A 25732-nucleotide genomic window follows, 5' to 3' on the forward strand; every position below is an offset into this window, starting at 1 on the left:
AAATACACACAAATAAAAGTTATTAAGCAACCACTTTTTATAACTGAATCATAAGCGCCTTGGGTAAAATGTTATGTGTTTCTATCAACCCTCCCCACTTTATCTGCCTGAACAGAAATTATTTGCAAGTTTGGTTCTGCCATGGTTCACTGAAGAGTGAGCATTTTGGTTCTTCACTTCCTTTAAGAATGCAGACCTTCAAAAGCTGTGGATTTGTTTAACTTTATTCATGCTAGGTAGCCCACTGCCTTCAATTGCAACAGAAGTGATTTCATTGCAAGATCAAGTAAGATGACCTCCTATATGTATAGCTATGCAAATGTAAAATTAAGAAATTAAACTATTTCTGTTTTGTCACGAAAAATCCACTAATGCTTTTATATACATTAATACTTTTATAGCTAGGTAAAAATAGAAACATGAAATACTTAGTTTTTCCATCAATCTCTTAAGTAACATAGACCTGTATTGATACCTTTTTTTTCTTTTTTTTTTGTCAAAACTACCATTCAGGAAAACTCAGAATTTTATAATGTAAACAAACATGTATCATTTGTCTAAAGTGAATGACCAGTTCTTTAGACATCAGTAATTTTTATAGCCGTCTGAACCATTTGTTTTCCTCTTGTGAATATTATAAATAAATAAATACTCACCCAACTCCCCTCCCCACACACACACACTCATACACAAAACCAACATAAAACTCAGTAATTTTCCACTGGCAAAGCAACCTTTCAGTGTCTGCCATCTGCTATCCTAGCAGGACCCACAAGAGGAGCAGCAAGAGCAAGTCAGGAACTGTAACATCATCTTGTGAATATTCATCCAATTTTCATTGTCACAGCTGGTCTTCTTCATGTCTGCGACTGACCTTCCCTCCTCCAAGTTCCCTTTGATGGCTTTAGAGAGGGGAACAAATAGAAACAAGCTGCTGAAATCAAAATTCTCGAACAACTAAAAAACCCTAACCAAAATCAGCACCTGTACCTTTTGGGCAGCTTCCATTCACTCCTCTTTACCAGTTTTTTATAAAGATTTTTTTAAACTTTTGCTCCAGGAAGAGTACTTTAGTGAAATACTGTGTTTCTGGATCCATGAACAGTTTATTTTGAATTTACTTACAGTCTTTGCCACTCTTGCTGTTTCCTTTTCTGAGTTACATGTTAATGTTTTCAACATGGCAACATGGTAAATGGGCATGCATAACTTCACTACCACAGGTGCCAAATGTGCAACTCTGCTATCACAAACGCCAGTCCTTCCAGAAAGCACTCTTAACTCTCACTCAGGTTAAAATATGCTAATTTTAGGCTTCTGTTACTTCCAGGCTACCAAATCTTATGCTTCTGAAAATGATCTCTGCAAGTAGACCACTTTGCTCAGATAGGTCCATAGCGTATTTGCTGGCTCTGCCCGAAGGCCAAGGGGACATGTAGACCTACTTGCAGGAATAAGGTCCTGGTGTTGTAGATAACACTGGGATTTTAATATCTCAGAGCCAGTATTTGCTGGCTCTGCCCGAAGGCCAAGGGGACATGTAGACCTACTTGCAGGAATAAGGCCCTGGTGTTGTAGATAACACTGGGATTTTAATATCTCTGGACAGGAAGTTTATTTTGTAGTGTATAAAGCTCCTAAGACTCTGTTGTTTCTATATAAAAATTAATGAGGTAAAATAAATTGTTACATCTAAGCAAGTCATCTTCATTAGCAAACAATCCTCAAGTCAAGAGATGACACTATGTTAAACCTTCACTAGCTTTCATGTGTTGCATATTTGTGAAAGAAGCAGAAACCAGTAGTATCTCAATGGCCATTCTACCAGTCTGAGTTTGGAGATTTGCCTTCTACACAGTCGGCTTCGTCATCTGCGTCACTGTATGCTTGAGATAAGTTTCCTTGTAAATGCAGCTGCTCTGCTGCTGCCTCTTTTTTTTCTTTTTTTATTACCTAGTAGCAATAAAACAAAGCAGCATTTTAGCTATCTTCTACCTGAGGTAACATCATTACACTTATAGTTCACTGGTAGAACTAGAATGATATAAAGGCATCAAAGGGCTGTACACACACTGTTCTTTCAGGTGATTCTTCTGCTTTCTCTTTGGGGATCTGGGCATCTGTGTGTGCCACTTCAGTAGCACCTTCCCAGCTGTGCCATCTCTTCGCGTTTGCAAACGCTCGGGGGAACGCCTACCGCCAAAGTCACTCGAAAACGAAGTTTTGCGCTGGTTACTTAAACCGAAGAGAAACGCAGTCCCTTCAGGCTGCAAACCCACAGGGCTCCTTGGCGGCCTGGCTGGCCGGCCCTGGACGCGGCTCAGGCCCACACCGGCGACTCTTCGCTGTCTGCGCTCCGGAAAGACTGCTATTTCGCAGGAAGGAGGAGGCGGAGGCGCCGCAGCCCCTGCGGTCCGGTCCGGTCCGGTCCGGTCCGCCGTTTGCCGGCGGCGGCGGCGCGCGGCGGCGCCCGAACAGCCGAGCTCGCGCCCCAACGGCCGCCCGCCCGGCGGCGGCGGCGGCAGCCAATGGCGGCACGCGGCGCTCTCGCGAGAGCTGCCTAGTAAACAGCGCTGCGCTGAGGGCCCTCCCGCCGCTCTCCTCCTCTTGCCATTAGCGGCGGCGGAGGGGGCCGTGCTCGCACTAAGGCGCCGGCTGCAGGCGGCGAGCGAGGAGCCGGCGGGAGGGCTGCGCGGAGAGGTGAGTGCCGCGGGCAGCCCTCCGCCCTGGGGGAGCCGCTCAGCCCAGCCCTGCCCTCTCGCCCGGCGGGGGCTGGAGGCGGGGAAGGAGCCTTCTCCCGGCGTGGTGCGGAGGGAGACCCTGTCATTGGAGACTGGGAATCTCCTCGCTGTCTTCCCCCCCCCCCCCCCCCCCCCCATGAGGCAGCAGGAGCAGCCATAGCCGTAGAGTCTGTGAGAAGATAGTGCTGGCCGTGACTGCCGCCCTGTTTGAACCCCTCCTAGAGAGGAGGGTGATGGGCGACTCCCTACTCCGGGAGGTGCAAGGTTGGCTTGCCCGCCCGGTTTGGACGCGCTCCCTTTCAAGCTACTTCTGCCCCTGCCCCCAGCGGCCGAGCCGCCGGGCGGGCAGGGGCTCTGGAGCAGCAGCGGAGGGGGCTGCCGCCTCCCGCGGGCTCACCGAGTGCCGCCCCGAGGCAGCCGCCTGCCGCCGCTGCGTCCCCCCGCGGGGGGACGGTGCGGGGAGTCCGCGCGCCGCTGGCGGGCGCGTGGCCCGCACGCCGCCAGGCGGGCGGCCGTTGGCAGGCGGCCGTTGGTTGGCGGTTGGGCGCGGCGGGCGAGGAGCCGCGGCGGCTGTTGGGCTGGCGGGGAGCCGCGGGGCCATCGCGGGCGGCAGGCTCGGCGTGTCCCGGGGTGGGAAACGAGGTGGGAGCACGGCGCGGGGCGCAGGAGGGACCCGGCTCGGCTGCGCCTGGGGTGTGGGAGGTGCTGCGGGGCGTACGAGCAGGAGTTAATGCGGCTTTCTAGTGCCCTCAAAAAAAAAAAAAAAAAAAAAAAAAAAGCACCGATCAATCTCTGTACTATACTTAAAACAAGCTACCCCCCCCACACACACGCTGTTTCCACACTCTCAGGTGAACAAATCGAAAACTGCTCTTGTAACGTTTCCCCAGACTTAAAGGAGTTTGGGATTTTTGGGATTTGGCCTGTAGTTTGACAGTTCAGCTTTTGTTCTACTTGCATTGGCCAGTTTACAGTAACTCAGACATAAAAGTGCTAAGAAGTACGAGATGTCTCTCGTGTTTTTGCGTTTTTAGTTTTAAACGGCTTGGATCACAACAATAGATTTTTCATGTGCACGCTGAAAGACTGCCTCTGCTGATGTTGTATACCAGTTTTCCTGTTGAAAAATCTGGAACAGGAATAAATGAGCCTTGGAATAGTCTCTGAATGAAAAGCAATGATTAAGAACTGGGGGGGGAAAAAAAAGTGGGATTCGTTCATGTGGTTTTGCTTTTTGCTTCTTTTTTCTAAAGAGCAGTGAAATTTATTTTTAAGACCCTAGATGTTGGGTTTACATATACTGATTTTGTCTTCTGACAGCTGTTTGGAAAAAAAAAGTCACTTCAAGTAGAGAAATATTGTTTGTAAGTGTATATATCACTGAAAATCTCACTAAGTTATTATGCATGGTCTATAAAACATGTCTAAAATACACAGAAATCTTAAAAAGCTTTTTTTGTTCCTTATCATTTAGAAACCTATAGGTGAAACAGTATCAGTCTTAATTTTACTCAGGACACTAGCTGAAATACTTATAAATATGCTAATATGCCTAATCTGAGAGATAAGCAGTGGTCATGCTCACTGTATATGAAGAATCTGTTACTGTATGCTGATACATACAGTAATGCTTACCTGTTACTGATGCAGTGTTATTTTCTGTGATTTACAGTTACATTTTCCAACCTTTATAAAAGGGGTGTTTTAAATTGGGAAATGTCAGCTTTGTTCTGTGGAATTGAAACTTAGCTGTTTTTCACTGTATACATGGCATAGTGTATATGCACTTTACATATTGCTTAACAATTCTAAAAGTAAATCTTCTGTCACTTCCATTTCAGAGGAAAAAGAACGCCAAAAACCTCTAACTAAACAGAATTAAGAAGCAAGTATTTATAGCGGACAGGTATTATGCTTTATTTCTTGAGCCTAATCTGCAGAAAGTTAATCTTTAAAAAACCCTCAAGCCCTATTACCTTGCAGTGATTGGATCAGGCCTCTGTGCTTTCTGTGCGCAATGGGAGAATGTCCACGGGAGAACATATATTTCAGATTTCTGTCAAGCAATTCGTTGTGGGCCTAATTGTTCAAACCTTCTTTTTTGATCTCTGAGGTCTGATCCTGTGCTTAGTGGAGTCCCTGGTGGACCTCTCATCAATGAAAGTGATAGAGGATTGCACACTGACAATAATAGTATAGAATTTATAACTTTTTATGCACACAGATGAGGCTTGTCTAGCTTATTTTTTTTCCTCGGGATTTTTGTGTGACCTTCTTTGCTTCATCTGTCTGTGTTTTGGAAACCTGAATGGTAGGCAGACTTTTTAAAAAACTATTTAAGCCACTTGTTGTAGTTAGGAATTTTTTCATTGGGGGGGGCAAACTTTTCACAGTTTGAGGAACACTGGCTTTATCCACTGTATCTGATTAGCTTGTGAAGTTATTTTGTTTTTAAAAGCATATCTTTTCTCCCATAAATTCAGTCTTCACTCAGTCCACATTTATTCCAATAGAAATGTTCTTTACCCAGCAAGTATAAGCAGGGGATTAAAATGTAAAGTTAAATTTTAAAGATGTAAAGATAAACTTTGTATTCTAAGAAGAAATGCAGTCTAGACATGTATATTGCAATAAAAAGAATTACCTTTCTGAATACAGTATTCATCAGCACAAAAGAGTAAGCTGATATTATACAGTAAATAGTTTGCTGTTAGTCCCTCAGAAAGAGGCTTTGTATGTCTTAATGTAATGACAATTGACATAAATCAAACATACTATTGCCCACCAAATCACTTAATCTTCTCTTGTTCTCAGCTCACTTCAACATATAACCACTCTTGAAGCAAACCTGCTGTCAATAGTAGCTGCATTGCTGTAGCAGGAAAATGTAGTTTTGGTAAATATCTGGTTGAAGTTTAATTCCTCAGGATGGATTGATGCAATTCTCCTATTTTTTCTTTTTCTCTCTCTCTCTTTTTTTTTTTTAAAAAAGCCTCGTGACTAAACAACTGTTGAGAATATCTCTTGTTGAGAACATCTCTTGTTGCGCAGGCAGAAATAACAGGAGGATGACCAAATTTCATGATGCAGGGTATGAACTAAGGGAAGAGTTATTTTGCACATGATGTGAATTTACATGGTGAAATGGATGTAAGATGAGGGATCCTTTCCTTGAAGGATCAGAAGTTAAGTGACTGCCAAATACAGAACAGTGGATTTGATCTCTTGATTGGTTTGGAAAATCCTGCAGCTCTATAGTCTAAAACTGCAGAATGACTTTTGACAATCCTATTGTTCTTGCATCTGCATGAGGAAACAGTAGAAAATTTTTCTTTCATAACAGTAAAACCCAAACAGGGACGACGGATATGAATTTAGTTAATCAGGAAGAATTTACTTTCCTTGTCATAAATCATTTGATCAGCATGGGAAGCATTAAAATGGACTATTGTCATACTTAATATTGTCTTTTACTCGTGAAATTGGGTCATTTTGTGAGGCTTGCATTAATATCTCACCTAATATTCCATAGTGATTGAAAAAGCAAAACAAAACAGCATATTGAGAAAGAACATTAATCTTTAAGTAACTTCACTGATCATAGTACTTCATTTTCTTTCTCAGTAATTTTGAGATCTGATTTGAACTGTAAATTCAAGATGTATGGTGATGTACAGTTTTTAATATTTATACCTATAAACAATTAAACATAAAATTTTTAGCTGAAATTTGTTTTTGTATGAATTGCAACTGAATATGATGAAGAAAACAGATACTGAAAATTTAATGTAATAAACCTGCTTCAGAAGAATTCTTCATTGTCAGATGAGCAGTGGACTTCCATATTTTTGCTAGTAAAAGGAAAGGATGGTTGGTTTTGAAATAGTAGTTCTGGGTGTAGGAGATTTCACAATAGCAAAAATGTCCTGGAGCAGTAAAACCAGAGAAGACTATTCACCTTTTAATAACTAAGCACAGACAGTATTAAGTACTAGTTTGATGCAAACAGATTGCACAAACAGACAGAATTTGTGTCAGCTGGGAGAGTGAATGGGAGGGAGGAAGTAAGGGGCTAACTCAAATATATATGGGGAGAGGAACTGTGCAAGAGGAAGAGTGTTTATTGTATTGCAACTTACATTAGCTATGTCTCTTATGTTCCAGAATTTGAGCCTGTGATCCCTGACTTGCTGTAGAGGAGCTGCAGACTTAGCAAAATCTTGGCATATTGGAATTCATTATATTTGTTTCCACTTCTGTGGAAGGAAATAAGTTTTTTTTTGTTGTCTCTTGAACAGATGAAAGGTTGTGAGACCCTTCTAAAAACAGAAACAGACCTTTCTCTACAGTGTGTAATAAAGATACTAGTTTACAACTTTCCAAGAGTACTGTGTGTAATGTCATGTTAAGTTGTAAGGCAGCATTACTACATTGCTAAAATGTGCTGAGAAATTCTAGATATAACATCTCTTTGTAGTAAAACAAAAAAAAGTAAACAAATGACCTAGACAAACAGTTAGAAAACTTCAGTCAAGTGCCTACCTTGGTAGAAAGAAGTACTTGTTTAGGGTTCTTTGTATGAGCTTTTTATGTACAAGAATAATGCTTATTCAAAATACAGTTCTGCTTAAGCTGGGTGCATTTAAAAGGAAGATGCTAGGGCTACGCCAAGCCACAGGAGTTACAAATATAGTCAGCTTTTCTAGGAAGGAGGCTGGATTGAAGAAAAAAATAAAAAGAAAAAGCATTAAAACCATACTTCTATAAGACATGTGACTATCCTGAAACTTTCTGCTAAGGAGAACTCAAGGACTAAGCAAAAGAAAGCTATGTGACAGAAGCATTCTCCCAAAAGTGGGGAGTTGAAGTGTATTTAGGTGGGTTCTCCAGGGTTTACAAGACTATGATCCGTCTCTTTGTCCCTGATACAGCAGAGAGGTAGTACATCCAGCACGCTTGTGCTCCCCACCTTGAACCTCTGGTAGTGTCACTGAGAATCCCTGCAGAGGATAGGTATGTCCTCTTCCTGCAGACCCTAGCCAGTTTGGGAATGCCGAGTCTGCTCTCCTTGGAAAAGGTTCCAATCACTTGTAGGGGATTGCTTTTTAAAACTGACCTTTCTCACAGTTCACCATTTTCTACTTCATTTTTTCTGTATGAATTAATACAGAACTGTATGAATTAATACTTGCCTTTTAGAGAACGAGTAGAGCTGAATCTAATGCTCAGGAAGGTCTGAGTCAACTGCTGTCTAACACCACAATGGCGATAGTAAAGCCCTAGTGTTGTTATGATGCACTAATATAGAAGAACCTGCCTATAGCCAAACTGATAGAAAAGTTCCAAATGATATTTCATAATCTGCAGGAAAGGCATTTTCTACAAGTTAGCCCATATGCAGGTTACCTGACCCCAGAAATCCTTTACCATATTTTCAAGTTAAACATAGTTAGCCATCTTGGGTCTTCATACATTGCAACTGAGCATGTGGAGAAGATGACAGGACATAGGCATGACCTGGTATGTTCACTTTATTTCTCAGTGAATAGCTACCTCCTTGGCTAATTTGCTAGGTCGGAACAAAAATGAGGAGAAGGTAGGAGAAGTTCTCAGGCTTAAGTGTTCACTTTCTTTCTATAAGAACTGAGAAAAATGCCTTTTCGGGAAAAATCCATTTTTGCCAAAGTAGCCAGGTAGAAATAACAGACCTTAGTTCAGCAGGGTCAAACCTGTGTATGCTGGGATAGGGTTTATTGCAGACCTTTCGTAAAATTGGTTTTAATTATTATTTTTACAGTGAGCAATTGCATAATATGCTCCCAGCCCCTCCCTCTCACTGGTGCGTTATAAGGGAGGTAACCAGGATGCCAGCCAAATATCAAGCCTGGCGATGAAAGAATTGTTCCACTTAAAATGTCACTAACTTTTAGCATGCTGTGTCCGGCATAAAGGGGCTAGCTTACATTCGTAGCTCCACAGATAATAGCATTGTATGGTATTGTTTTAAGGCGCTTGTTTCTTGAAGTTAAAGATAACTAGATTCTTCTGCTTTGTGGTATTTAGAGCTTGGCAGTGCAGAAAAGGAGAAATTGAAGACTGAGAATGAAGTCTGTCTTTGAGATAAATTAAATATATACTTTGCTAAGCACAGACATTTTGAACTGTAAGGGAACTCTTTTCAGAATATGAGCTTCTCTGTGGGATAGTAGGCAAAAATGTACAGCAATGAGAGACAATGAAAGATATGGCTGCTACAAACAGGTAGCAGCCAACTGCTGACACGTGTTCCTGTTCAGTGGAGTAATGGCTTTTGGTTAACAGATATTTGTGTAGTAAACACACTTGATGATACTTATTTACCCTGTTTTTATGGTGATGTTCAAAATAGCGGCGTGTATTGGAAAGTGATGTTTATTACAGGGAGTTTTGACTTTCGAGATAAGGAGAATGAGAGGAATTACCACTGCCGGTATCACTAATGTGTAGCATCGAGCGAGTGTGTCTTTGTCACTGGTTTTGTTGTTTGTGTTTGGATTATGAGCAGCTGGATTGATGTTCTTCATGACTGACCTGCCACTTTTCATTTGCATAAATTAAAAGTTTTCTTGTGTCTAAAGAAAGTTTCTCTCAAGTTAAACCTTATGGTTTAACTTATTTTCCTTCACTTCTTGAAGTTAGTTACAGCATAGATCTTGGTTTCTGCTAACACTGTAGGAAGTATGTGATGAAGCCTGTTTTCAAAATATGGGAGGGAAATATTCACATTCATATACACTGCAAATATTATTTATAGTAAAGTCTTACTATTTTATTCTGCCACAATCCTAATAGGCATAGTTAGCATCTTATTATGAAGTAGTGGTTAAGGGCAGAGAAGCAAGGTTTATTAAAGTAGGAATTTGCTATGAATTCACCTCTCAAATCTTGTATAGCAATGTATGTAGGTGACCATTGTATATGCAGATGTGTTAGGTTCTCTTGTGTGGTTAATGTTTCTATGGAGGTTCTTTTCCCTGCTTTGCCATGTATGTCCCAGGGAGTTTTACTTAACAGCTAAGGAGAGTTCATATGAAATATGTACTATGTGAGCATCTTGGCCCACTTGTACTCTGTATAGCAAAGTTAGATGTGGTAAGCTCATTGCTCAGATGCATAAGTAACAATTAAAATGTTTTCAGTGTTTTTTCTCTGTAGAAAAGCATTATGTTCACTATCACCCTTTGAGTCATATTAATTGAGTGAACTTAAATAAGTCAGGCAAAATTACACTAAGAAGAATAAAAATCTATAGAGCCGAAACTATTTATTGGAAATACTTGAAAAACAAAGTGCAAAATATGGACATATCAAACAGATTAATAATCAGAGTTTAGCAGATCTCCACAGTTAAAATAAAAAACATGAGTATTTAGTATAATGTGAATATGACTGACCTTAAGAGAATACTTAATTAGAAGGGATATACACAAGAAGTCAAATACAACTCATTCTTCAGCTGAATTCAAGTGTTACAGCTGTCAGTGAAGTTGAGTTATGCAAACTATGGGGTAGAAGGAATCAGCAGCAAAAGTTGAACTATAGTTCAAGTTCACTGAATCGCAAGCTTTTCTCAACCCACAATATACTCCCCAGACTGTCTTGCATCTTTGATTTAAAACAAACAAACCAAAGAAAAGGCTGTTCTGTTGACCATGCCCCATGCTGCTGGCAGTGTCTTGTGGACCACATTCTGGAATCAGCTAAGCTATGGCATGAAGTACAGTTATCATTAGAAGTCATTTCAGGTAAGAAAATGAATTACAGATTATTTATTCTTCTCTCTCTAGAAGGTTATTGTAAGCAATCTGGTCTTTCTTGGCAGATGGATTGAGCTTGAAGGATATACTTATTCTGCGTCGTTCATGGCATTATAGTTGGAAATAGCTGAATTCTGGAATGATTTCATTTAAGAATGATAACTTTTTCATTCAGAGGGAGAAAGACCTGGAAAAACGTGTATTTGGTGTTGAAAGATGAAGGGAGTAGAAAAAGCACAATTCCTTCCCCTCCCTATTACATCTTCTTTTTCCTCCCTTTCCTTCCTTTTCTCATGAACCAGTGATAAAGTTGGGGGGAGAGGAACCAAGTGGAATGCTTTTTAGATTTTCAAATTTTCCTGGCAAACCTTCAAAGAAATTGGAAAAAAAATCGACTTTTCATACATTGTAGCATGCATCACTTCTAGACCATCTCTGATTGTCAGTGATTAGTAGTATTTACAGGCTATGTTCCTTCCAGAGGAAGGAACACACTGAAGTCAATTTGCTCCAGGTACACAAGGAAATGCAGAGTTATCTCTAAAGAATTGAGATCATGTATCTAAATAGTGTTACAGAAGAACAAGTACGTAGGATTAAAATCTGAATTTCATCTGTTGTGGCATGGTAGTAATACGTGGAAGGATAGAGGTGTCCAGGTGAGGATTGTAATATATTTACCAGCTAATCAATTCAAGTGTATAAATTTTTGCATTTCCTGAGGATTCTTATACCACGGTTGTAATTTAGACCCAGGTGAACTTCATCAAAGTTTCCTGTGACGGGAGCAGTGAAGCATCCTCCTGTCTTCCCAAACTTACTCCTCTGCTGCTTTGTCACCCTGAGGAGTACAGACATTACTGTGCTGGTATCATCAATCCTGCTGATAGTGCTGGGAGTCGCAGAGTGTGGGTGTGTTAACTGGCTTACCAACATGTGGAGATTTGAGTTCAGTCATGTATATACAGCTCTAACCACAACTCCTTCAGTCAATATGAGTGGTGTTTTACTGTGGGGTGACTTAAAGGAACTTTCTATGTGATTTTCCAGGACACATCTGACTACAGCTTGCATGGTCCCTGCTGTCACAGTGCTGCTTGCTCTGTGTTCCCACTGCAAGCGTTGTTTCTGACAGTGATGGTTCATTCATCTCTCCAAAATCTTAGGCTCTCACTGGAAGGGCTTTAAGTCCCTTTTATGAGAGGCATCATATTCATGTCAATTCCTTGTGTTTTTTTCCACAGACAGCTAAGCCAATAGTGTGGTGGCAAATAAGAGGGAAAAAAAAAAAAAAAAACAGACAAAACTATTTTTGTGCTAGGAAAAAAGGTGAATGTTCCAGTGCCCGAATCAGAGGTGAAAGAACTTCACTTGTATGAATTTACCATGGCCTACACCACTGATTTCAGCGGCCTCTCACAGCTTGTGCTGCAGCCTTGCTGCTAACAACCTCAAATACCTTTGCTGGAACTAGCAAAGTGGTTCCTTAGAGCCTGCCAAAAATGCTGCTGCCTTCATTTTCATTCTTCTGCAAGATGCAAGGCTCTGGCCGCAGCGAGGGTGTAAGGAAGAAACATGCTTACACATTGTCTGTTTAAATAATACCAACTTGCTTTGTAAAATAATTTTTAAAATCAAAGGCATTCTTTTAGAAAAGAAAACATGCATGGATGCACATGATCACTGCATTTTAAAGGACTGAAAGAATAGTGGAAAGTTCAAAAATGAAAAAGGAAGTGAGTAATTATGAGATAAGCAGAGGAAAAAAAAATAAGTTATACTGTAATGAAAATTAAGTAAGTTTAGTTCCCCCCTGCCCTTTTTATCAAGCCAGCAGTATGATTCAAACAGCCAGTTCCAGTTTTGTCGGTTCAGTCAGTTTCGGACTGTGATGCTGGATGAGCCGGTGTTGTTTAGGAAGTGAAAAATTAAGAATGATTGTTGAATACAACAATTTCCATGAGACTATTTGTCTCTTTAAAAAAATAATGAAACCTGTTAAGTGTTCTTCGTATTTTTTTTCTGTGTTGAAGATCACTTTTGAGACTAGTCATACCTGACAGTATCCTTGTTATTCCTACCTGGCTGTAATTCCCTGTCTGTGAAATAGAACGTAAATGCATGTTCTTGGTTCTTTGGTGCAAGTGCTTTTGAAGCAGTCTTGTTATCTCTAAACAACCTGCTGTGCAGAGTAAGAGGGTAAATTTCTCTGTTCTTGCTTAGGACATAAGAAAGCTGTAGTGAGCTGGCACCTGCCTTGTGTGCAGCTGAAGAATGTAGTTGCATGATGAGATTCTCCTCTGTCGCTGTGAAATCTTTGTGCTTTCCCTCCCTCTCTTGGCTGCCGAGGCAGGGCTGGATTTTGCTGCGTAGACGTTGGTTAAGTAAGGTTCCCCCCCTCTGCTCCCTTTGAATCGTAAAGTAAATTGTCTCCAGATAGTGCAGACTAATAAAGCGCAGTAAGTGCAGTGCAGATTAAACGCCGTATTTGTCTTGGATGCGAGGCCAGACTTCTGTCTGGAACGTTTGAATCTGCGCTTAGGGTGCAGCTTCCTTGTATTCAAGGGTGGTGATCATCTTGTCAACAAAGCGTCTGGGTTACAAGGTGAAGTCACTTGCAGAAGTAGGCTCCCATCATGTATGGATACCCAGGGAGGGGAAGCAAGTTTTTTTTTTTTTTTTTTTTTTTTTTTTTTTTGCATGTGATACAGTAAATGCTGCACCTGTTCTGTGCTTTTTCCTCTTCTTTTCTCTTTCGTTGTGAGGCTAGATCAGGAGTGCAGTTTATGCTTGACCAAGAGCGTAGGGCTTTTAAGGGAAGTAAAATTTAGCAGACCCATGCTTTTATAAGAAAGCTGCACTGAATGCATTCTAATGGTTTTCTAAATTTATGGTATCTAAATTAATATTTGCTAATGAAGAATGTATTCATAAAATAAAAAACACTTAGCAATGTCTTTAATTTTTGATTTCCTTTGGTGCCATAATCAGTGCTACTTCTATGCAAGAACCCTCTTTTATTCTCATCAACTTCAAGGGAGAAGGGACTGAAAAGGAAACTCCAGAGACTCCACTCTCTGCTCTAAATACTCAGAAGATTTTTTCTGAGGTGATAGGCAGAGAGAGAATATACAGTGTCCCAAGATCTTTTCATAGGTGTTTTTGATGTTCTTTGGGATACTGACCACATTTGACACTGTATAATTCACTCAGGTTAGAAGTTGTTGACAAAGGACCAAAATTCAGAATGCCTTCATCCTCAAATGAAACATGCTTTTTTTTTTTTTTTTTTTTCTCAATGCAGTATCTCTAAATTTGCTTAGCAGCACCAGATTGCTAATAATGTGTTATTGTGTTAATATTCAATTATCTTGCATCATTGGAGCACGGCAAGAGTTCAGATTAGTTAGTACTATTGATTGTTTTTCAAAAATACTGTTCTGAATTGTATTTGTGATGTTTATAGTTTAGCTTTCTAGCAAACTTAATTAACTGGGATTTATGTAATGCTTTCCAGTGGGTGTGGGGATTTTTTATGACAAATGAAGGTTGATGTTCATGATCCAAGCTTTTGATCTTATATTATCTGTGTCCTTTTAAAATTACATTGTGTTCTTAAAGCAGAGTTTAAAATGTTGTTTTTTTTTTTTTTTTTTTTTTTTTTTTACTGCTTTAAATTTGGATTACTTGCTTCATGTCCCTTTACCAGCAGGAGACTATGCCAAGATTGCTAATGACATGAGTCCTTGAATCTGAATAGTTTATTCAAGAAGATTCTATATTTGTGTGCTAAACTTTCCTCAAGAAAAATACATGAGAATTAAACTGTTGGCTCCAGAAACCAGAAATCCTTTGGTTTTGGCTGCAGAGTTGAATTGCATGGAGTGCCTCAGTGAGCTGCCCCTCACCCAAAGCAGCTCTGTTGGGAAGAAGGCTGGTGGCAGCTTATGTGAGGGGCTGGACTGTTCTTCTGGGCTACCTGCCTTTTGCATGGCTGTGACATGCTGAGAGTCAACAGGTTTGGGTTTTTTTCTGCTGCAAAAGTATCAGGTTGCATATATTTCTTGAAGAAATGCTTAGTTCACAGGTCATAAAATGCACTGGGTTGCTTTCACAAAAGATGCGAGGGAAAAGCAATTCATGTTTTGAAGGAACTATTTTGAGAGAGGGTAATTCATTCTCCCCACCTCATTCAGTCCTTGGCCTTTTGCATGGTATCAACACAGGAAGTAACTCTTACAGATGCTTTTGTGATGTGGTTCCTAATTTATTGAGAGCTGGACTGAGATCCACTGACTCATTTCACGTAAGCCACAAGAGAGCTACTTCCAGTTATTGCCTGGACCAGATCTTTGAGCTGAAAGATGCCATATCCAACTGCCAGCCATGCTTCACAAGGAATACGAGAGAGAGAGAGAGAAGCTTACATTACAAATATTTCAACATTATAATTCAGCCTTTGAAGTCTGGGCACTTATTTGGCAAAGGATGTCTGTAAAGAGTTATTTTTACCAAACACTATATAGAGAGCTTCAGATCTTCATCTTTTTGTGGAGAATATTTTTACTGCCTATGAGGTGCCCAGAGTTAAAGGATGTAAAAATGACAAGATGCTCAAACCACAGTTGGATACAAATTCTCAACTCTGGTGGAAGCTGAGTGTATCCACATTAGAGAGACAGTTGCCCAGTCCTCTTTTGCCGGAGAGTCCAGTGCACAGTTGTGGAGATGGGGATAGGGGAGAGATGCTATCTAGTTTGGTTGCTTTATTTGGCACTAGAAATATGTTTTAACTATAAGTCACATCCATTTGTTGTAGGACTACTTTTTGATGAGGCTGGGTTTCTGAAAGTGCTTGAGGAATCTGTTACAGACACAGCCAACAGCTGCAGACTTTGAGATGATCAGGAGAAGCAATTTGCTAAATCCTTAAGGTTAGTACCTGGTATCTTCATTGCAATGAGGGCTGGCGGTTTTATCAGCTGCCAGGTAGGATTCATCAGCCTTCACTTAGGTGCTTAAAAGCTGCATGTCCAAGTCAAAGCTAGGCATCCTAACTTGCCATGTGCTCAGTGGAGATGAAAAAGCCCTTTCAGAAGGGGATTCCTCTAAAATGCCTTAGGAGGAGGCATCTGCTGCTTTTTCCAATGAAGGTGACTGTTTTACTGAACTATTTTAGCACTGTGCTGCAATAGCTGGTAAAACAAAGTAACTTAATTTTCAGGAGGAAAAAAAAGGTAGGTTCTAGCAAGGCCCCAGTGGGCTACCTGTTGTGCTGCCCTGCACGCGTGTATATGCGCTGCGGCATGAGTGTGACTTCTGACTACTATTTCCTATGGCAGTGGGTAGTTCAACAAAGATAAGATCAACCGGCCTCACCTTGGTAAAATAGCTCTGCAGGTGCATGCAAAAACTTGGGAATTCACAAACTCCTTTTGTTTGGCAAACAGTGTAGTCAGAATAGGCTTAATTTCCTCCAAAAGAGCATGAGAATGTGCTTCCTCATTAGCAGCTGTGAAAGCCCCAGGGCTCAGGGTAAATATTAGTATACGTAGGTGTGGCTCCTGCAGTCGCACTTCTGAAAAGCCCAGGTTTCCCATAGTTCATTGTGCTGTTCGGTGTTAAAAATAGGCTTTCATAAAACTTTTTTTTTTTTTCTGAAGTTGCACAAGTTTTAATTTTTCAAACATGCATATCTTCATGAGGTTCTGCCAGAGAGATAGCGTGCCTTTCCCCAGTGCTCGACTGCTGACCTGATCTGACTCCATAACACTAAACTAAAGGTAAGAGTCAGGAGCACTGCAGTGATTTCGTTTCTCAGCTGTTCTTTCAGGTTTCTGGCAGCTTACACAAATTACACTGTGTTTCACATGGCAGAGTGGTGTTGCATCGTGGATTTTTTTTTAATGATACTCAGATAAAGAAATTGTCCTCTCCCTTCATAGCATTTAAAGAAAGCTCTGTGTTATTTTTATTAAGTGATGATGCTCTATATGAGAAAAGCCACGGGGGCCTGGGGTGATGTTATTGTATCTCTGTGTATCCTTGGCAAGGAGACTGAATGCGATGGGACTTCAGGGATGTCGGAATTGCTGTGGCATCTTTTTGGCTAGTCTGATTAATTGTATTGTGCCTCAGTTTCCTCGTTTCTAAAACTGGATTAAAACTGTCCTTGTATTTTGAGAACAACATGTGGAGAATGCTATGGCAGCCGATAGGTTATCTCGACTACACTAGTATTGCTACTGCTATGAGAGGGGTGGGAATGGGTCTGGTCCCAACTCCCTGCAGACCTGCTCTTGTAAGGCACAGTTTGCTGCTCACGTTCTGCCCTCCTGCTCCTGTAAGTCCTCTGAGCACTGAGTTCATTTACTTCCCTTTGTAGTAAATGGTGATGCTGCTGCTGCTGACTGGCTTCACAAAGATCTTGTGTTTTACCTTAGTTTTGCAAAATACCTTGAGATGCGGTTAGAAGACACTTTAAAGTGAGGCAAAACCTTATTTGCTTGAAGGCTGGGAGGGCAGACATCACGTGGGGGAGCGGAGGAACGCCTGCAGCTCTCGTTCTTTGGAAGAGGCTTTCTAGCCTTATTATGAGAGATATCCCAAAGGGGAGAGAAAAGCAGTTCCGGCTTGCTAATAACCCCAAGAGACCTTTGCAACTTTGGGTAAGCTGGAAGGGGGAGGGCGCACCCTGCCCTCCAAGAAATACTCTTTCCTACCCTATGTTATTTCAGTGGGACAAACTACATTCCTGTTGTCACTTATGGCTGTAGTGGGGAAACTGGTAAAACTTTCCAAATGTCGTCCATTTATCAGTACTTCTAAAGACAGCTGGTTAATGTTATTTGCATATGAGCAGCAGAATGTATCAACATTGATTAGGGAGTCATTCAAATGAGTACTTCACAACAGCAACGTTTAGCCAAGGGTGAATGTAGCATGACCTGGAAATGTTATCAGCAAACTTGACCACTTGCAGTGTATGAATATTAAGTTGTCCTTTCCTGTATTTTCTGTCCCCCTTCTTGTTTGTCTTTTTCCCCTATATTTTTTTCCTCCAATTTCTGAAATTAGAATGAAATTTCAACCCCCTCTTTGGAAGCACAACGCTTATCTCTTCACACACTGTTCCAAATGCACGATATACAGATTAGTATCTCTTCTGGAGTTGCCAGAGTACTTAACTGTCTCTCCAGTCTGATGAAATGGAGTAGCTCATAGAAGTCTGGTTACAAGAAAGGGGCCGCATGCTTCATACTTCTGGGGTATTTTCAGAGTCTGTGCTACTAAATTCTTGTTAATACTTCCTTATCATCATCTTAAGACTCCAGGTTCTTTGTACATTTGAACTCATTAAGCTTCCTAACATTACCTGCTAGGTACAGGAACGATATGTCTGTTTTCACATAGGATGACTGAGGCATACATGAAGTAGATATATACTTTTTTCATGTTGACTTTTGGTTCTGCATTGAGTCACATGGGAAATGGAATAGAATCCAGATCATCTGTTACTTAATGCAGTTTCCTGTGCTGTAACCACAAGAGCATCCTTCCTCTATACCAAGGATTATCCGCAACATTTTTTTAAAAAAAGAGGGGGGGCATGGAGAAGACTTAAATTGTTCGTGATTTAAATGTTTGGCTTATTGGCAAATAGCAGGAATTTACTGCACGTTTTATTTTGCAGAAAGGATTGTATACCTTGAGTCACTGGTAGGGATGCTGCTAGGGGAATGCAGTAAGGATGCCTTTGCTGGGAACTCTTCTGGTAGAGTCAGTAGGATAAAATGAGAGGAGACGCTACAAAATGAGTGAGGTACTAGAGTGGGCCTTACAGTGGACTTTCCTGGTGTTTTACTATAGTTCAGGTACCTGACTTTGCTCTCGATCTTTGTTCTCAGCATTCCTTGGGTGATCGTAAAACTATTCAAATTCAGACATGAAGTGTGTCAGCATTGCTGTTGGAGCTTTCATACCCGTGTTGGGCTTTGTTCAACAAACAAGAACCAAGCAGTGCTCTAGGAGGAGCACTTGGTTTGGGCTCAAGAGCAAGCCTAAGGAGAGCACAAATCCTCCCCAGTTTTTGTAAGTCTGGCCAGAGGTTGTCAGTGATGTATGTCAGCTCCTCTGTAGCAATGGTCATGTGTGTACCACCTAGGTTAGGGGTGTCCGCTTGTTCATCATGATCAATCTCACCATGAGCCTTTTCATCAGAATCAAATGACTTATCTTCCATATTGATGCAGATTGAAGTAAAGGAGGAGGTAGTGAGGAAGTAGTCGTGGCCTAGCTTTTGAAAGCTTTCCAAAGCCTACATCCAAGCGAAGCCAGCAGAACTCAGTGTAAGAAGTGTGTAATTCCTTGGTAGGAGTTAACATTTGTCGAACAGTTCTCACAGTTAGGCTGTGGTTTTATGTTATGCCTAATATGATCTAACTGTCCCCTGTGAAAAAAGAGCAGTCATAACTCTTCTGCCTTCTTGTCAGCACAAGCATATCCAAACCCTGCCCTTGGGTTGTGTGTAGTCTAAATTGAGATGCCTGCAAAAGGGGTGGTCCCCTTGCGTTGGCCCCGAGCCTACTCATATGTTTCAGTGTTCGCCTTGACTGGATTTAGCAGCTGTGTAGCTACAGTGTGGGACAATCTAGCTCACTGATCTTAAGGAAAACGATCATCTTTTTACCAGGGTATGAAAGGGGGTTGTAGCTTAATTTTGTTCAGATTGGTGAGCTGACCTAGCTTGCCTTGTGGCTGTGTCGCTGCAAGCTGCGTTATCAGGAAAGCAGTAGGAGTGCGTGACCAGGATCTAAGGGATCAATGCAGAGAGAGACCTCACCTTCCATAAAGCGGTTCAGGAACCTGCACTGACGTTCCTTGAAACAGGACTTGGCAGCAGCAACTTCCATGCTTACTGTGCAAAGGCCTTGTGCCCAGGGCCCATCTCTGTAAGAAATATTAATGTTAAACAGTATTTCAGAAGTGGAGATGATCTCATTCTTTCTACAGCTTATTTGGGTTTTTCTCAGGTTACTATTTATGGGAAATAGCTGGTTGTATCCTACTTGTCAAGCAATCCAGATCACTGCCTGAAAGACCTCTTTATTTGCCACTCCATCCATCTCCATCTTTAACCTTTAGTGCTGAACTGGAGTTTCCTTTCAGATTTCCTGCAGGTAACTCCACTTGTCTTCATGTCTGTTTGATGGATAAAGTGGAGACATAATGACATTTTGTCACCTTACAGGGCTGTAGTGATTATAGATTGAAAAGGAGCAGTGAGAGCTCTTCTGTGGGAGCAGATGTACAGGTTCTGTTTTTACTTTCCTGTTAAGCCTAAACCTTTGTATGAAGTGACCTGTGTTCCATGAAGAGTGCTTCTTATTGATGAGTCTTGCTCCTTTTCTCAGTCATTCAGAGCATGCTTAGCCCTAAGGACAAGTTGCAGGACTGTTTTTTTTTCTGTAGGCTTTTTTGGTAGGAGGGTTTTGTTCCTAGAGAGGTTATCTTGTCATTCTCTTATTGTGGCCATAATCAATTTTATCTTGAAAGCATATGAAACTAGATTCTTTGGAATTTCTTTATTTGGAAATTTGATACTTGCATGTTTTAACCATAGTATAGCAGCTACCCTGCAGCCTTAGGACCTTTTAGAAACATAAGTAGATGAGCAAGTGTCCTCTGTTCCATTTCCTTCTCATCTTCTCGTGTAGTTGGCCATGGTGAGAGCTTTTGCCCACACTCTGCTTTTGCTTCTCTTATTCTTTAACTAGGAAACCAGATAATTTAATCAAATATCTGATATTAATTTAAAGGAAAACACTCATTTTGCATGAGCTTTCTCAGGCCAACACTGGAGAATGAACTTCCACAGCAATTAATAACCATGACAAACCTCATCAAGTTTCACTTAGGTGCAGATCTTTCTTTTCTTTTGTGTCTTTCTCTGACCTCTCTAGAATTGTGGATATGTGAGTGTGTAGGAGGGGTTATGTGTATATATACACATATCCGTAACAAAACACACTAGTGGTCACACTTCCACCATGGAGGAGGTGGGTAAACAGAATTGTGACGCTTAAAGCAATGGGCTGCTGGACAGTTTGGGTTTCATGAAGGTTGTGAGTCTGAATGCATATGAAAGAGATGCTTTTCTCTACAGCTAAGCATCTAAATCTCAGAAGGATAAAATCCCTCAACTACCTGCATGCAGTGCCAAGCAATGAGAAAATTATGGTTTGGGGTTTATTCACCTTTCTCAGCTGCTGACAGAAGCTTGTTGAGCAGTATTTTTGGTTTCAGGGTGATGTATAGCTGCTGTTGGAATGCAAAAAAAAATGTGGCATGGATCCCTTGACTCTTCTACCCTAAAATTGCCTGATAATAAGGCTGAATGGTAGTACTCACTCTTCTCAGATGTCTTTGTTGTTACTGTAGGAACTGTGATCTTGCCATCATAGTGGCATGCCTTCTTGAAATAATGTTTCTTCTTCTACCTTTAGTACTGATAACCATCGGGAGCTCTGGGCTTGGTGGTAAAATTAGGGCACAGAGCTATCCCTCTGCTTCTTCCAAATTTGCTTCCTAGCTTCAGGCACTAGAAAGGCAGTAGTGTGTATTCCCCTTTTAGGTCAAACATCTGTTCAGCTCTGTGTATCTTGGGCCTCATCGCAGTAGTCTGGTTTATGTGCCAACAGCTGTTTCCATCTCAAAAAAAAAAAAAAAAAAAAAAAAAAAAAAAAAAAAAAAAACATAGTTAAACTGTTACAGTGGGGGGATTTGAATGGGCAAATGTCTGCTCTCCGATGGTGCATGTACTAACAAGATTTGCTACCTGCGTTTGGAGCTTTTTAAGGCCAGAGGGATGCATTGTGCTCATTAACCCTGACTATGAGCACTGCACAGGCCATAGCGGTCATTGATGTTCTGTGTCTCATTTAGCAGTCAGCTCCTTTGCTGGCACAGACTTAGCATGTGTAATTACTATATTTAATTTGATTGATGTGATCTAAAAAGAGCCTAGCAAGAGTCAGGTATTTGAACATACATCAATAAAAAGAAAAACAAGCCTAATGCCCTCTTTTCCTTCAGCGCTGTCCAGTACGGATATCCCTCCCAGTTTCCAAGGGCCAACCCTCTCCTGCCTTAGAAATAGAACAGAATAGGCTGCTTAGAAATAGAAAGGCTTGCACCATCCCTAAAATTCAGCTGAGTTGAGTTTTTTGTGCCAAAGCTGAAGATATATTACAGTTTCAAGGAACCTCAATGCAGTTGTCACATCAGAAGCTCCTTCTCTTATTCTTTACTACTGTCTTAAGTTGTGTCTCTTGGTCATGATGGAGTCAGATCCAGAGAAATCCATTTGACCGAATCTTACTTTCAGACAGTTGTCTATGTTTTGAAGTGGGACATGTCGTTGGTTGTATGTGGTAGAGTTTTATCCAAAAAAACAAGAAGTAACTAGAAAAGAAGCAGACTTTTGGACAGTGACCTTTGAAATACTAACCTTGTTCTGTTCTTAATTACTTACTCCAAGGAGTCCAAGACATTGCAGCAAAATGTGAAGCATGGCCTTTTATGTGCGAGTTACTTTAGCAGATCTTAAAACAATGTTTTGGTGAATACAACTGGATGCAAGTACCTGCTAAAAGCTGATAAAATGCTTAAGTGCACATGAATGCATTTATTTTAGTAGAAGAGGAGCTTCCTGTTAGAGACTCTTCCGAGAGGACAGAGTTGCAACACTGTGAATCTTGAGGAGAGCCAAGAGATAGGAAAGAAGCAAGTGAGCTAAAGCAAGGTATGAAATGTTGTTCTGCTGTACAGCACTGTTTGTCTTCCAGCAAGTACTACTGAATTCCCTTGTTGCCAATTAACCAAAACATCAATTCAGGCACCATGGTAAACCCTGAATGAGAGAGAGGGCTGCATGGGACTGGAGGTTCCCCATCACATGCTGTGCTTGGTTTAGCCTCCCGGTGTATTGTACAGAGCTGAGCTTCCAGATGGAGCCCTCCTTGGAGGGCAGAACAGCTGAGGGGGACGCAGACTCCTCCAATCCTTTGCTGTCTTGGCTCTAGCCCTCTTCTTAATGATGGAGCAGAAGTACAAACTCTGTTTTCCTCTCTCACTGTGTGAGGTTGATGGTGTTTGCCTATCTTGCAACCACAGTCCTGCACAGTAAAGTAATTTCAGAGGGCACTGGATTGTTTTCTTAAAGAGCACTTCTGTAAAGAAAATAAAATGAGTTATTTGAAAGGGTGAGCTCATAAGGATTTTGATATGTCATTGCAAGTCATTCAACGTTGAGTGAATGCTCTAAGTACAGGACATCTCAGAATTGTGCTGGTAACTTTGGAACAGAGCTATTGATGGTGGAACATAAAGAATGTAATTGTATCGTCAAAGGTTGAATCAAGTATAGCTGAGATGAAAAGTGACCTTATCAGTGGTTTTGCAATTCTAAACCTCAGATAATTACTGTCTCCTTCTGTTAGTGAAAAGTTTCTTTGCTATTTGAAGTAGATGAAAAATGAACTTCTTAAAAAATGATTGTGTGTGTATGTATATATATGTATAAATAAAATATATGTGTATACACATAGTTTTACCCACCCAGTCTCTTTTCCTGTCAGGGAAATGAATTTGCATTTGTCAGTTATGCTTGCTGCTTTTTGAAAGCAGGATAGAACTGAATCACAGGCTGTTGTTCATGGGAGACTTGCTGCTCTACTTAGTTGAATAGCAGGAAATCCTTAAGTGCAGCAGAACTCTAATATTCAGTTTTTATTCCATATTTGGAAATATTTCCTTACCATTACTACGGGTGTGTTGTAATGGTTTGTTGTGAGATTATTTTCTGTGAGCCAAACTAAAAGGATGCGTAAAGCCCTGTTTGCTTAGTGCTCCTTACCTTCAGACAAACTCCGTTGGAAAGAATTGATCTTGGCCTGGGAGCAGCCTGTGGAAAAATATGATCTATTTCAATTGAAGCAAGTAAAACCAGCAAAAATGCTTTAAAGGGAATAGTTTAAAACAGTTCGGTTCCCCAATCTAGGTTACGTAGTCCCCTGTGCTGGCACAGAGGAGTGAATGGCAGTGGGAAAGAAACAAGCAGATGGTTTCAAGGAAAGTGGGACAGCTTCTTCCAGAAACAGGCTGCCTAGTGCCAGCGTACCATGCACATACAACTAGGTGGGGTTTTTTGTTTTACTTTCTTTGTTTTTTTTTCCCCTTCTTCTTCCTCCCTTCATCCTTCTGCCTAATCTACTCAGAAGTCCGTCTCTTATACTTTGGGGTAGATGGGATTTATAGATTTAAGAGTCTACCCAAAGGTAAGAAAGTAACTTCATGTTAATATATATATATTATCTGAGGCCCATTGGATTAAAAATCTTCTTTGGAATTTAGGGATGTTGAATGCACAGGGCGTTTTGGAGACAAGAAGTTGCTCTGGGCCGTGCAGCGCTCTGGGTATACCTGGTGTCTTTGCAATGAGAAGTGCAGCAGTTGCAAAGGGCGCATGAGCTGTGAAGTATTTCTATCCCTGAATTCTCCGTCTGCAAATAACTCCTCCTGTCTCCCAGGCGTGGGGCTCAGGCACTGGGAATGTCTCCTTTTTTTTGGTTTATTAGCTGGGGCTAGGCAAGCCATGGAGCTCTGTCTGCTTTTAGCTGCAACTATAACGGGCGACTCATTACGGACGCTCCACAGGGAAAGGAAGAATGACTTTAAATGGCTAAAACATATGAACATCTTTTGCTTTTAAATAGCAAAGCCTGTTCTGACAGGACTAATTTTACTCTGTTTCTTAGTGCTGCTTTAAATAGAACAAGAGTAGTTTTTTCTGTAACTTTAAAGTAGCAAAACTTATTAGGACATAATGCATATTTGGGAAACTAGTAACAAACTAAAGGAAATAAAGTATATAAATGAGGTAAATGAAATGCTAAAGGTTAGTGGCTGCCTGTTGCAATTTTTTATTTTGTTTTTTTCCCTTCTCAAATAGAGACTGTAACAAGATGTCAGATCTACTCTGGCAATAACATTGAAGAAAAATCTCTGTGAAGTATTTGATTTGCTACATTTGGCAGAGAAAGTTACTTCCCTCAGGTAGTGTACTAAGTGTAATAGAGGCTTGGGAATGGTGACACTGCTAAAACAAGAATTATGTAGCAATATAATATTTATTTTTCTTTCCGATTTGTGTCCCAGCGAATGTGCACGAAGACATGCTGATCTCGTAACTATGAATTTCAGTAACAGCAGTAGCACAGCTAGCACTGTCCAGGTGCCAGGACAAGAATATTAAGTAAAAATCTATTGAAACGAAATTTGTTTTCATTGGCATTAGTGAACTTTGGGTAAGGCTCCGTTTTGAATGTAGTAATCAGTATTTAGTAATAACACAAAATATTGACAAATATTAGCCCACATATGACATAGTTTGGAGCAGAGCGTTTTTTTTTTTTTTTTTTTTTTTTTTGCTTCCTGTTCTGAGTCTTCAAGATTTTGTAGGTTTGTTTTCTGCTTGTTTCTGGAGGCTTCTCAAAAGTTTTGGAAGTGGTTTTTAAATGGCTTATAGAAAAAGAAGATGGGGAACTTCTCCCAGAGGAGGTTCAGTATAAATGACTGGGTGGTGAAAACACGCGCAACGCGATTGCCAAATTTGTGCTAGCAGGAACTGTAGTACATAAAGATGTTTTCCGTCAGGGATGCTAACGCAGTGTGGCCCCTTTCTGCTTCTGTTTCATCGCTGGAGGTATCAGATGTTTTAGCACGTGCTGGCGTATCGGCCCGTAACACCTGGCCGGGCACGTTTCCGAAGCTGCCCGGGGGCCTGGGCAGCTGCTGCTCCAGCTGCTGCTCCTCCCCGATGTGCCGCTGGTGCATCACGCCACTGCGTGCCGCCGAGCCTTTGCTTGCTTAGTTCATTTATCTGTCTCTGCCCACTGCCTTTTGGTGTGACTCATGCAGTTATTTGTGTACTGTACACAAATATATACACGCACGTATATATCCTGTCTCTCCTTAAAAGAATCCGAACAATTTGGAGGCAATAGGGCTAGCAATCGTACTTCCAGCCTTGCTGTACTCATACTACTTTCCTAGATAGCACTTCATTTTTTGAAATATAGTCCCAGCCACTGTTATTTTTGAGTGCTCAGTTTTGCTGGTTGCTTGGCTGTGTTG

General features: G+C 41.0%; 2 protein-coding genes across 2 annotated transcripts in view; one reads left to right on the top strand and one right to left on the bottom strand.

Annotated features, from left to right (window-relative positions):
* Nucleotides 1–206: 206 nt before the first annotated feature.
* LOC134136597 (uncharacterized) lies at nucleotides 207–25432 on the bottom strand. The gene is made up of 3 exons (XM_062568540.1): nucleotides 25233–25432; nucleotides 2072–2688; nucleotides 207–902 (listed from the first exon to the last, which is right to left on the bottom strand). The coding sequence occupies exons 1-3, from the start codon at nucleotides 25430–25432 to the stop codon at nucleotides 760–762; spliced, it is 960 nt and encodes a 319-aa protein (XP_062424524.1). The 3' UTR covers nucleotides 207–759.
* The window catches only part of STK38L (serine/threonine kinase 38 like), a 48598-nt gene continuing 25491 nt past the window's right edge, over nucleotides 2626–25732 (top strand). Inside the window, exon 1 of the mRNA XM_062592073.1 lies at nucleotides 2626–2700. The gene's annotated coding sequence lies outside the window, so the exon portion shown is untranslated. The remainder of the gene's footprint in view (nucleotides 2701–25732) is intronic.

Source organism: Rhea pennata, chromosome 1 (assembly GCF_028389875.1).
Source record: "Rhea pennata isolate bPtePen1 chromosome 1, bPtePen1.pri, whole genome shotgun sequence".
NCBI classification, from domain to species: Eukaryota; Metazoa; Chordata; class Aves; order Rheiformes; family Rheidae; genus Rhea; species Rhea pennata.

Coding starts and splice junctions, on each gene's coding strand:
- LOC134136597 (XM_062568540.1), bottom strand. CDS start 25,432: ATGCACCAGCGGCACATCGGGGAGGAGCAGCAGCTGGAGCAGCAGCTG. Junction 2,689..25,232: donor CTGACGGAAAACATCTTTAT/GTACTACAGTTC, acceptor CTCTCCGCGCAG/CCCTCCCGCCGGCTCCTCGC. Junction 903..2,071: donor GAATCACCTGAAAGAACAGT/GTGTGTACAGCC, acceptor CCCTCTCTAAAG/CCATCAAAGGGAACTTGGAG.